This window comes from Vicugna pacos, chromosome 17 (assembly GCF_048564905.1).
Source record: "Vicugna pacos chromosome 17, VicPac4, whole genome shotgun sequence".
In the NCBI taxonomy this organism is placed as follows: domain Eukaryota; kingdom Metazoa; phylum Chordata; class Mammalia; order Artiodactyla; family Camelidae; genus Vicugna; species Vicugna pacos.
Window position 1 is genome coordinate 23,251,913 of NC_133003.1, and position 13,009 is coordinate 23,264,921.

General features: G+C 56.7%; 1 protein-coding gene across 6 annotated transcripts in view; it reads left to right on the plus strand.

Annotated features, from left to right (window-relative positions):
- Positions 1–12,956, plus strand: part of TEX264 (testis expressed 264, ER-phagy receptor) — a 29,152-nt gene extending 16,196 nt beyond the window's left edge. For all 6 annotated transcript variants that reach the window (XM_072941376.1, XM_072941380.1, XM_072941378.1 and 3 more), the window contains 2 exons: positions 8,755–8,923; positions 12,378–12,956. In XM_072941376.1, coding sequence (XP_072797477.1) covers positions 8,755–8,923; positions 12,378–12,670 — 462 coding nt within the window. In that variant the 3' untranslated portion in view covers positions 12,671–12,956. The remainder of the gene's footprint in view (positions 1–8,754; positions 8,924–12,377) is intronic.
- Positions 12,957–13,009: the final 53 nt, after the last annotated feature.

A 13,009-nucleotide genomic window follows, 5' to 3' on the forward strand; every position in this document is an offset into this window, starting at 1 on the left:
GGCTGGGAAATGCAGGTCAGCCCTGGAGGTCGGATAGTGGCTCTTTCTCCATAGAATTGGACAGGTGTGGTAGGCAGGGCAGGTATACTGAGCCATTCGGGGGAACCTCGGTGGTAGAGTTCTGGGACAGCTGGGTTGATGGGGTTATCCTACCAGGGATAGCCGTGGGCAGGGAGACCTTAGTTCTCAGACTTCTCTGGGACAGGAGCCTAGGGGCTGTACCAAGGTGCCCCCATGACTGGCAGCCAGGGGTCGGGGAGCTGCACTCAGACCTTTACCTGCTTCAACTGGAGTTGCTCTGCCCCTGGGTTTTACAAATCAGATGGCCTTGTGAACTTTTTTTTGGAGGAGGATGTTTAAGACTTAACTGGTTTGAAAACCTCTGTCCTGTGAGGGATGCACAGTTGGGCAGATGCATGTCTGTTCCAGATCCTCAGGACACCACGACAGTTGCGGTGAGTGGAGTTGGGAGGCACCGGGCAGGGGCGGGAGCTCTCAGAAGAGGCACTTGTTTCTGGAGGAGCTGGAAGCTGGACCTGGAGGAGGCCTTGGGGAGTGTCAGGGTGGAGATCTCCCTGGAGTGGTTGTGACTGAAGTCCTGAATGGTGGGTGATGGGCTGGCAGTGTTAAGGGGCAGCCAGCTGGCAACTAAGGAGCAGGGGCCTCAGCAGGTTGCCTACAGAAGTGGGTTAGCCTGTTGAGCTGTGGGTTGCGAGGAAGCTTCCAGCAGCATGGTTAGCCTGGGTCCCATCCAGTGGCTCATAATCTCCTGTGTTTGTTTCCCCTTAAGCTGTCTGGGGGACTTTGAGGGCATCAGAGGTGGAGGAGGTTTGAGTCCACGCTGGGAACAGAACACCAGTGGGGAATAGCGTGGCCCTGGCAGTGGGAATCCCCAGTGGAAAATGAAATTTGGGGTCATCTCTCCCCCTGCTCATCACCTTTGCTGAGCTAATGTGGGAGGGTTCCCGAGCTTTATTTTTAATAAGAAAGGCCCTCCTGGTGTCTCAGCTCAGTCACTTACTCAGTAGTTATTTACTGGGCCCAAATTTTGTGTGGCCTTGTTGGCGGCATGGGGGAACCAGTTAGGAGGCAGGCATAAAGTCCTAATCAAAGCCAGCATCCCTATTATTTTATCAATAGGGCTACTGAGGCCTGGGGTGGGGCGGTTACCCAAGGGCAAGGGATGAAGCAGTGGCTGAGTCCAGGCTAGGTCCCTTGGGCTGAGAATCATTGTGATGACTACAGGCCTTTTGCCACTCTCCCCTGTCCATGAGTGGGGCTGGGCCCTAAAAGCTGAGGACTTGTCATGAACTTGGGATACACTGGGGATGGTGCTCAGAGTGGGCCTGGAATAGCAGTGCTGTGGCACAACACGCTTTTGACCCTCTGTCTCCAACCCTGGTGGGCAAGGTCAGGGACTGAAGCTGTCAGTCTGGGAGACTAAACCAGAAGCAAAGGACAGGAAGAGTCTGGCTGCCCGTTTGCCCAGCAGGCATTCATTAAGGGACACCTTGGCAGCTGTTCTGGGCACAGGCAGCAGCTGCTGCAGGTACCTTACTGGGCCTCATGTCCTCACCCTCAGTGAGGTGGAGGCGGCTCCATTCCCAGGCTTCCCTCACTGGGGCTCCAGGGCCAGCTCACCTGCCAGTGCTGCCGCCTGCTAATTGGCCTTCCCCAGCTCAGGGAGGAGGGAACTCTCAGAAGCATCAGGATTGGGGCTGAGTGATAAGTCCCCAGAACTCTTTCCTCCTACCCATTCTGCCAGCCACAGGGCTTAGCTGTGCCCACAGAGGGAGTGGGGTGGGGAGGGGGAGATGAATTCACTGGGAAAGGCAAAGCAAGCTTTGGGGTTGGTGGCATTTGGACTGAGCTTTACAGGGTGGGTAGCCTTTTCCAGGTGGGAAGGCAGGTCAGGCAGAGGCACTGACTTGGGCATGGCTTGTGTATCCAGTGTGGCTGGAGTGCAGAGTTGGAGCAAGAGATGAGGCTGAGTCCTGCAGGCTCAAGGGAGCCACTGATGATTTCTGAGCCGATAAGTGACAGCATCCAGGCTGACTTTGGAACAGGACTATGAGCACTGAGAGATGGGGAGGAAGAGCTGGAGGCCACAGTCAAACTCTGAACGAGAGTAACAGAAGTTAGCTCAGGGTAGCTATGACTCCACTCCCAGATCCCCCTCCCTACGAGCCAAGAGGAGACCCCCGTCCCCCACCCCAGACATACACCTGACTCTCTTTAGGGTGTTGCCCCTGGGTGTTGAGGTGTTGGGGGACCCCACAGGAGCTAGGCCTCTCCCCTCTGCAAGCCTGGGCCCTGGAACCTGTTCCTCAGCCTCTCTGGCTTCACCCCTCCCCACTCCCCTACCCCCGGAATGAAAGCACAAAGCCAGCCTTTGCTGGGGCGGGCGTGGGAGCCACCACTCTCGAAATACCAGCTCAGATATGGTAGCTTGGCAGCCCTGCAGGACCCTGGGGGCTGAGGCTTGTCTGGATGGTGCTGTGGGGTTGGGTTGTCACCAATCCAGAGAGAGCCTTCTTCCTCTGGCAGATGGGCCTTACCAAGGAAGAATTCTTTTGCTCTTCTCCAGAGAACTTGAGATTCCGGGAACAAGGAAGGAGAGATTCCTAGGAGGGGGATTCCTCCAGAGCAGAACAACTCTGTCCTTTAGCGGAGCCCTCAGACAAAGAGAGACTATTTGTCTGGTTATGCAGACAGGCAATCTAAGGCTCCAGAGAGAAGGTCTTCCCTGAGGGGTGGGTGGAGGTGCCAGTCCCAGATGAGAAATTCAGGGCCCTCTCCTCCTCCCCTACCTTCTCTCCTTCCCCCACCTCTCCATCCCCACTTGCCCACCTGTCCTTCCCTTTGGCACATCGTGATTCCTCTGGCTCCCTGATTCCTTGGCTTCAAAGCTCCATCTGCACCAAGCAGCTTTCCTGCTGCTGGATAATCAATCAGCAACATTTTCGTTGGCTTATGAGCTGGACTGGCTCAAGGTCCTCGACTGCACAGATGCTGCAGAGAGTGGCTGGATCTTGGAGACGGGTGGGCTGTGGAGCCTGCCATGGCAACAATGTCATCTGGGAGGCTGTGGCTCCCCTCCCAGATTTGGAAAGGAGAGTGATAGGATCCCAAGTCTGAGCCCCTGAGCTCTCCACGGAGTACCCACCCCAATGCTTCCCAGTGCTGTGGTCCTGCTCCATGAAGGCCCAGAAGGCCAGAGCAGGGCTGAACTGGTGTTGAGTATTGGCCACTTGAGCATGGCTGTGGGTCAGGGTCTTCTTAGCCCAACCAGGCACTGAGATGCTTAAGGGCCTGTGTCCCCTGTGTCTGCTTAGAGGGAACCACCCTCCCCTGCTTCTCATTGCCCAACCCTGGTCTCCATTGCTGCTGAGGCCCCCCTCATGGGCTTCCCAGGAAGCCAGGGCCTGGGTGTGCAGGATATGAGCAGAGGTGTAAATTGTGTGGCAAGCTGCCGGCTCTGAGGTGAAAATGAAAAGTCTTCAGGCAGCGGCAGCAGCAGGCACAGCACCCCACCTTCCCGCCCTACTCTGCCTCACACCTTCCCCTTTTCTGCCATCTTCCCCAGGCTCCCACCCAGGCCTGGCTCCTCTACCATCCCCTCCCCTGCCATTTAGGGGGGCTCCCAGTTCAGCTAAGGCTAGACCTGACTCCAAGAGGGCCTTCTCTTGCTTCCATTACATTTTCTAACTGGCTGACTAGTGCACAGAAAAATGGGCTGTGCTTTTGTCAGTTTTATGAGCTTAATGCTTGTGGTAGTTTCTCCATTGATTCTTTCTGAGTTTTCCAAGTATACAATTGTCTTGTCTTTAATAATGGATTTTTTATTAATCTTTTCTGGTTCTTCGCTTCTTTTGAGGTCATCTATTCCAATCTCTTTATTTTATATTTGGGAAGATTGAGACCCAGAGAGAAGCTACCTATTTGTCAGTAGCTAGGCCAAGGCTCAGGACTCCTGCCTGGAGCTGTCTCTGCTACTTCCTGCCCCTTCTGTCCCCTCCCTGGTAGTCTCTCATTCCTTGTCTCCTTTGCCTCTCATTTTCAGACCTTTGGGCCTCCTGCTCCAGGGAGGAAGGGTGCTTACCAACCCTTCTGCAGGCTCTCCCTGCTGGCACTGCAAAGTCCCCAAAGCTGTCTCCTGCTGTCACCTCTTGTCCCACAGACAGGTTTAGGTTCTGGGCCAGAGGCTGTTGAGAGGCCCACTGGGGATGAGAGGGAGCCAGAGAGGGGGAAGTTGACAGAAGTTCCTGGGCAGAATAATAACAATGTGCCACATTCCAGCCATAGCCCCTACTGTGCCTACCCTGTCACTTTGCACTTCAATGCAGACCGGCTGCCTAAGGGGCCTCCAGGGTCTGAGCCCCCACTTGCAGGGACTGCTGTGTGCAGGCGGGTGCATGTCAGTGTCTGTGTAATTAAAAATGAGCATGCCTCACTTCACCCAGTGAAGAGATGTCACCACCTCGGGTGGGATGCAACAGCTGTTTGCCGGCTGTGTGGCTGCCTGGCTGTCCAGCCTGGTGTGGAGGAACGGGTAGGACAGGGCCGCTCCAGGTGAACAGGGAGGCACAGGGCCCCTCACCCCAGTGAGACAAGAAGTAAAGGGCTGTGATGGAGCAGAGATGGATGGAGCAGACCTCATCCCTTTGTAGGCCTAGAGCTCATGTAGGAGATTTGTGACCCAGTCCTTGGCCTACACCCATTGCCTCATCCTCCTGGGGACTTGAGGCCACCTACTGCTGAGCACACCCAGGTTCTGGGCAGCCTGGGAATGGGATCCACCCTCAGTCTCCCTCCTGGGCCTGACCTCTTCTGCACACCACGCCCTCCCCACCCCTAGCTGAGGCCAGGGCACAGGCTGATGCTCCGGGAGCAGAACACCAAATGAGGGTAGTTCAGGTCCCCTGTCTTGCCTCCCTCCTCCCCTCCCCTAGTTCAGTAAGAACTACCAGGGAAGCACTGGTGCAGCATCCCAGTCTAGCCCCTTTGCAGGAGCCCTGAGCTGTGTGGGCCGAATGTTTGCCCCTGCACCGAGGAGATGAGTTCAACCTGAGGTGAGGAGAGTGAGTGGCATGTTCCCAAAGTAGCCGAGGCAGTGGCACCATGGCAGCCTTTTGTGCATCACTCCTTCCCTTATCTGCCAGCACCCTTATAGGGGTGAGCTGGTGTCAGTGCAGAGATGCTGGTGGGGGAAGTGCTCTGACTGAGTCTCCTGGAAACCCCTGCATTATGGGTGGTGTCCCAAGTCCCCCTCTTGTTTCTGTTTGTGGAAGGCCAGGTGGGAGGGAAGCCTTGGAGGTGTGTCTGAGACTGAAACTCCAGAATCCAGTTTCTAGCAGTCCCTGGTGACACCTTGGCGTGATTAGCTTACTTCTTTCTGTTAGGTGGGGAAGACTGTAGATGTCTGCATCTCTCCCACCTTGGAGCAGGGCTCTGTGATCCCCTTGAGTCTGTGTGTAGGGGTGAGTTGCCCTGGGTTGTGGCCTCGTCAGATAGCCAGTGGCTTCAGTGTCCCAAGCAGGTTCTCCTGTCTCGGTGCTGCTTCCTCAGGCCTCTGGCTGCTTGGGCTGTGGGAAGGGGTGTGCCCGGGGCTGGGAGGACTCTAGGCCCCTTTCCCTGGCAGTACCAGCCCAGTGTGGCATTGGCTTGGTGTCCTTGGCAGTCTGTTCTCCAAGGGCTCCCTGGGGCTAGCTGAGGGAGAGGCAGCTGGCCTTGCCTTCCTCTGATGATTTTCCAATATTTACCAGCTCATTGACATGCTGCCTGGGCCATAGCTCCTGCTGTGCATTGAGGACCTGAGAGCTGGCCTGTGGCTTCCCTCTCCTCCCTCAGAGGCTACACCTGGCCGGGAGGGAAAGGGCTTGTCTTCTCTGCCTGATCTCTTAGGGGCAGAGCATATGGCTAGTCCTTCCCCTGTCCCACACCCACCATCCCCAGCCCCCACTGGGACTCATTGTTGGTCAGTGGGCAGAGCATGGAGAGGGGTCTCAAGGAGAGGCTACAGGGACAGTTACAAGCCCCTCCTATATCTATGGGCCTGGGTTGGAAGTTTGTGCCTTTGCCTTCTTCCTGCCTGAGTCTGAGTTTTGATAGGATCCGGCATGTGTTAAAATAATTTGGGGCTGAGCCGTCAATGAGATTTTAATTAGCTCTGTGCCTCCTTCCAGTAGGGAGGGCCAGGGACCCCAGGTGGCAGGGGTAAGACTGGGCTTGATTCAGGTATGAGGCTGCCCTTCCAGGGGCCTGGAGGCAGGCTTGGGCAGCTGGCATTCCCTGTGTGGGATGCTGTGAGGAGGGAGGGCTGGGCAGGGGAGGAATGGCTGCGTAGCCCCAGGCCACAGTTTTCTCTCCCTTCTCTGTCTCCCTTGTTCCTCTGTTCTCCCCGATGGCTTTGAAATGAAGGCGACGGCAAGGATGGAGGATGCAGTTTCCATGGCAACAGGGCTGTCCACCGCCAGGCAACTTCAGAGCTGGGCTCTCCGGAGGAGGCAGATGCGCAGAGCAGCCACAGAGCTGCCTCCTGCCTGCCAATGAGGGGGCTGGAGAGCAGGTGGCAAGGGTGGCTGCTTGGTGCTACCCACCTTGATGCCTGGCCTAGAGGGGAAGGTGGAAGGGACACTACTCCCTCTTATTATCCTTGTTACTTCCAGAAGGAAAGCTAGGCAGGTGGCTTGAGTGTTGGTGAGGTTTGGGGTACTGTCCCATTGTCCCTGGGATTTCTAGGTGGGCACAGGCTCTGGTTCCTGGAAGTATCCCCAAAAGTCATCTGTCTACAGCCCTTGAGATATGGGCCTCTGGGTAGCTGATGGCCACTCAGCAGCTTCCTTTTAGACCCTTTGAATGCCCTGAGCATGGGATGCTGGTGAAGGCCATGCTCTGATTGGGTTCAGGGGCCTTTTATTCCCTCTAGCTTCAGGAAAGGCCCTGGACCTTCAGGAGGCCTCTGACCCTGGCCTTGGCAACATGACCCAGTCACTGAGTGGGATTCAGGTTTGGCAGATGCTTGCCCCCAAGTGCTGGCATTAGTGGAGCCCCAGAGCCTCCTCATTCCTGATGTCATGTTCTTATTTACCCTCCTCATTCCTGATGTCATGTTCTTATTTACCCTCCTTCTGAAGACCAGGCCTTGGGTGGGTGTGTGGGCAGGTAGAAAAGCAGAAGCAGCCATTGGTGTGTTCAGAGATGGGAAGAGCTGGGGGCATGGAGCGGGGGGCCGAGATAGCCCATAGAGCTCCCAAGTTGGCAAAAAAGGTCAGACTCAATCTTAAAAATAGTGATTTTCCTTCACTGTCCCTGGAGGTGTCAGGGCTAGCATGTCCTACTCTGTGTTTGAGCACACAGAGACTTAGGATGAGAGGCCTTGCCTGGGTCATGTGTGGAGTCAGAGGCTAAGCTGCAGCTAGACCTTGGGCCAGGACATCCACCCCCATGTGGCTTCCATCAGGCTGCTGAGGACCCTGGCTGGATGAACCTTTCAGCCTCACTCTTCCCTTCCTCTCTTCTCCAGGGTTTCATTTTTACCCCTCTTCACTTGCCTTAATTGGACGTTGGTTTCTCAGCCCTAAGGTTGGCCAGGCAGTCACACAAGTGGAGCCCTGGAGTGGCTTTCCCCACCAGGCGATAAGTCTCTCATTACCGCTAAGTGGAAGGCTCATTTCAGAGCTCATGGTGAGAGCTGGGCGGGTGCTATAAATAGCCATATTGTGAAGGTTGGCGGGTGAGCAGTGACAGGGCATGGACCTCGCAGTCATCTTAGTGGATAATTGTGCTCCAATGCAGGAAAGAGAGGCAGGCTCGGGAGCAATATTCACTTGACCCCTGTTCTGATTGTTCTGCCTGTCTCAGGCAGCTCTGGCATAAGTCTGTGCACCTTCCACACACCCTGGGGGATGCAGAGCTTTGGGTTCTGTGTCCAGGCAGAGGAGAGTGGAGCGCCTGTCTCCTCTTGGGCCCTATAAGCTGCTATTTCAGCCGACTGGGGAGTCAGGCAATGTCCAGTGTTAGACCTTCTTGTCCTGTCTGCTCCTCTAGCCTAGGGTCTGCCTCTTCCCCTCTGCTGAAACTCTGGGCTGAGGTGTGAGAAGGGGTGGAAACTAGCCACATCTGATAGTCTCGGAGGTTGGCATAGACCTGAACCAGCAGGGGAGTAGGAGTAGGAGAGAGGTTTAGCTGGCCTGGAACGCCAATCCAGGGTTTGTCAGTCACATGCCTGCAAGGGCAGGGGCTAGAGGCCTAAGAGTCAGCGGCACTGACCTCTCCTGATATTGGTGGGTCAATCAGCATTGTCCTGGGCAGAGAGGAGGTCAGGGCCACGGGGTCCTGAGATGGAAAGTCTGGCAGGTCAGAGCTTGGCATGACTTGGGCACCTGGAACCTGGAGTCCCTGACTTAGGGTAGTCTGCAGTGCGAAGCTTCATGGCTCTATGAGACCATTGCTTTCTGGAGCAGCTTTTTGTTCCCAGGATTAGCAGTGGTGGGCCCTGGGGATTTTTAGTACCTGTCCTAGGATGTTGTCCTGGGTCCTCAGACCACTGCCCCCCTGGAGTGTGGGACTCTACCCTTAGGGTGCTGTGTGTGTGCCTCACTCAGCAGGGATTTGGAACTTAAGGGAGATTGGGGCAGGAGACGGAGCCAGCCCCCTGGGAGGGAATAAAAAATAGATGGTTCCTGGGGCCACTCAGGGACAAGGAGGTTAAAGTCCCTGGAGAGCTCATCCCACCTTTCACACTCTGACAAGGAGCGGAAGCTCTGTGCCCACCCGCGGCTGGAGATCTACCAGGAAGACCAGATCTATTTCATGTGCCCGCTGGCACGACAGGGAGACTTCTATGTGCCTGAGGTGAAGGAGACAGAGCGGAAAAGCCGGGGGCCTGCGGAGGCTGATGACACCCAGGTGGATGGCACAGGTACGGAGGGTGGGGGAAGGAGGGTGGGGCCCTGTCTGGAGCCCCCCTCCCTGGATGTGTGGGGCATGGTGGAGGAGCCGTCTCCCTGGCTGGGTTGGCACTGTGGTTCCAGGGTAAGCTTGGCAGAATCAGAAGGAGGAGACCCTTGCCCAACCACCTGCCCACATGCAGAGTTGCCTGTTCCTAGACACGCGGATCCATGCAGATGTGGATTCACACACTTTATCCCTGGTAACACAGATACAAGACCCTACTCACATTCCCTTCAGATGCAGCAAGAGTACCCCTGGAAACACAGATCACAGACAGCTGGATGCTCGTGGGAGGGGGCTGAGGCTGCTCAGGAAAGGCGTCACTTGGGTGGGGCTCATCAGGAAGTAAGATTGGCACTGGATCTGGAACGTAAGGTGGGGAACAAGGTATTCTCCTGTCCCCCAGTCTGGGGCCCTGCCCAGAGCCAGCTGCTTTCTTCCTGCCAAAGAGCAACCAGAGAGCATGCGGGGGGGGAGCCAGGAGGTCAGTGCCGGGCCCCTTCCATCAGATCCAGGTTTTGTAGGTCCAGGCTAGCAGGTTGCTTGCCTGCTCTCAGCACACCCTCCTGTCATGACCTGTTGTGACCCTGGGCTGTCCCCAGTTGTGTGAGAGGGCTTGCTGGTAGCATCCCAGGTAATCCTTGAGAGTCCAACCCTTGTGCTGGTGGACCCTCATGTGACTCTGGAGGTCCATGACCTGTGGGAGTGGTAAAGGGCTGGGAGAAAAGTGGCTGTCCCTCTTCACCTCCTGTTTTAGGAGATTCCCGCTGTCCATCCAATCTTCAACAGCCAAGGTCACCCTGAGAGACATGTGTTGGCGGGGGCGGGGGTGGGGGCAGGGGACTGGGAGGCAGTCTTCACTCCCTAGGGGCCATGTCCAACACAGTTAACTTCATCTGCCACTTAATTACCTCCATGGGGCACTGCTCCCACCCGCCTGGTAGTGCCTGGCAGACACTCTTCAGTGCCCCTACTGTGGGCACAGGACATGGCACAAGGTCAGCAGGCCTGGGCAGTCCCCAGGGCAGGAAAGGGAGCAACTTGACCTTCCTTCGACCTCCCTCTGCTGCCTGCGCCCCCCTCCTTGGCCCACCCCTTCCAAACACTGCCTGCCAGGGGTGTTGAAGGACTTCTTGGCACTCACTACAGCTGGCTGCAGCTTAGCTCCCCCGCCCCCAGCTCCTTGGCCTGTCCTCCCCACCAGCCTGCCCGCCCACTCCCTGGTGTAGGGGCTGAGGGGTCTGCCCACCTCTGACAGGGTCTGCCCTGACACCCGGGCAGACTCCGGGTGTCTGCCTGCCAGGTGCATGCCATTGTGCAGCAGCATGTGGTGGGCGCCTGGCTGCCCAAGGCTTGGCCTGTCCCTGTCTGCCTCCCTGCTGTGGCCCCCACTTGGGCTGGGAGGTGAAAGGGGGTGATTAGCTGCCTTGCGCCTGTTATTACATTGATGTATTATTTAGCTCCAGAGAGGCGATGAATATTTGATCTCCTTGCACTGGCTGTGGGCAGTGGAGGAGACGGGGACTAGGGTGAAGGTGGCAGCTTCATTCTCTGTCCCAGCAGCCTTCAGGATTCAGGTGCTGCTCTGCCTTGCCTGGCCTCTTCTGCCCTGGGACACAGGCCCAGGACTCCAGGACTTCTTTCTGTGCAGACCTTGGTAGGGCTAGAAGGATACTGCTTCACTGCCTTAGGCTCATTTGCCAGAGGTGTCTGCACGTGCCCAGGGGCTGTCCTTATCCCAGCGTGTTGGGCCTTGGCCTAAAGGGACACCCCTGGGCTCCTTCCTCTGGTCACTTCTCACCTAGGAACTGGGAGAGGGAGGAGGCATCCGGCCAGCAAGCAGGCAGATTCCCATACCCAAGTCCCAAGAGAGCCATTGGATGGGTGGGACAGTAGAACTTAGTTTAATGGGGCCAGGGAGAAATTACCCACCTCCTTTGCTCCTTTCAGGCTTGCAGCCAGTGTGGCACCAGTAATCATTTAAGGAGCAAAAGAAGGGCTGGAGTCCTGCCCCAGGGTCAGAGGGTACTACGCATAACTCAGGGAGTAACCCTGGCTCACTGTTGAATGTCTCCACTCTGGGAGCCATGACTGGGGCCCCAGCAAGAAGGCGGCCCTGGGCCAGGAGCTTGGCACTTGCAGGGCTCACCTCACCTCTGCCAGTAGAGCTCAGAGGGCATCTTCTTGGGGATAAAGGGATTGGGGGAGCAGATCCCAAATCCCCTCACCCCCACCCTGTGTCACAGCTGAGGCTCAGTGAAAGTCCCAGGCCAAGTCCAAATGCCAAGCAATCCCCAGCTGCATTGGGCTTGGGACTCCATCACCATGGAGATAGGATCTGAGGAAGCTGGCTCACCCCTCACCTTCTGTGATGTTTGACAGCTGCCCCCCTCCCTCTCACACAGGAAGGGAGGCATATCCATCCGCCTTCTCTCAATCTGGATTCCTACACACAGTGGGCCTGAGCCCTTTGCCCCTCCTTGCCACCTCCAACTGCTGCCAGTGCCTCTGATCTGGGAAGATGAATTTTGGGGGTTGCTCCTGAACAGGACAGATGAACCTGCCCTGGAGGAGGTGTTGGGGGTAGGAGGAGCAGGCTGGGAGGGATTTTAGGGCTCTCCAGCCACCAGCAGAGTTCTCCATGGTCCCCTTCAGCTGCTTTGTGGCTCAGGAGCCACCAGTGGTTGGAAGTGGGTAAGGGCTCTACTGGGGTGACCCAGGCATAGAAGAAGAAAGCCCTTAAAATGCTTCATTCCAGCATCCTTCTCCCATGCAACTTGTTGAGGATTTTTCAGGACTTCCCCATCCCACTCCTTCCCCAACCTCCTCCTCAAATTGGGGTTCAGTGTGGGCCAGAGGCAGAAGCCAGCTGACTTCCCAGATATGGCTGCTTTTGGGGAGCCCTGCATGGGGAAAAGGGGGCAGGAGAGTAGGCTTCCTGGACCATTCTCCTGTCCTTGAGCCTTATGAGCAGGGTTCTTTAGCTGGCTTTGGACAAACCTTTCTCCAAGCGGGAAATGGGAGATGGAGGAGGGGACACTGCTTGAGTCTCTTTGTTCTACCCTCAGCTCCTCACCTCACCTCAGGGCTGAGTGGTCCTTAATGGACTGTTTGGGGGTGGGGAGGGAGCAGGCTTTGTGGGAGTGCAGGGAGCTGAGGCTAATTCAGGCTAGGGAGAGGAGTGCACAGCAGACTGCCCTCCTTTCTCCCTCCCCATTCTCTCCATCTGCCCTGTCAGTGCAGCCCCAGTCAGGACAGAGGGCAGAGGGCAGCTGGAATAGGCCTCTTGAGCCAGGCCCGGCTTTATTATTCATGAGTGCATGTCTATGCTGAGTTGCTGGACCAGTGGTAGAGCCTCTGTCCTTGCCCTGGAGGTGGGGGTGGGGGTCCTAGCTAACTTGTGCTCCCTCTTCTTGGCCCAGGAGCTGACACAATGAGTGACACGAGTTCTGTGAGCCTGGAGGTGGGTCCTGGCAGCCGGGAGACTTCAGCTGCCACCCTGTCCCCTGGGGTGAGCAGCCGCGGCTGGGATGATGGTGACACCCGCAGTGAGCACAGCTACAGCGAGTCGGGTGCCAGTGGCTCGTCCTTTGAGGAGCTGGATCTGGAGGGTGAGGGACCCATGGGGGAGCCAAGGCCGAGCCTCGAGGCTGAGCCCCTGGGGGCTGCCAAGTGGTTGCGGGAGCCCAGTACCCCTGAGAAGGGTGAGGAGTAACCCGAGGCCTGCACCTTCCTATGGTGCAATTTCTAAGGAACTGAACAGTCTTCTGCCCTCTTTCTCCTCCACCTCCTCGGCTCAGGCTGGAGACTCAGGGGGGCCTGACTTCTGTCCCGGGCCTCTGGCTAAGCCTCCTCACTGCCCTCTGGGCTCCCAGGGCCAAAGGAGCCAGGACTGTTGTCTGCACCCAGCCCTTAGGGCTGCTGCCCCTGTTACATCTTTTTTCGGATTCACGTTGGAGCTTCCAGGACCCAGAATAAAGCAAATGATTTTTCTTGTTCCACCTGGATTTGCGATGTGCATTTGTTTGTTCCACCTTGGGGAGCCCTCAGATAG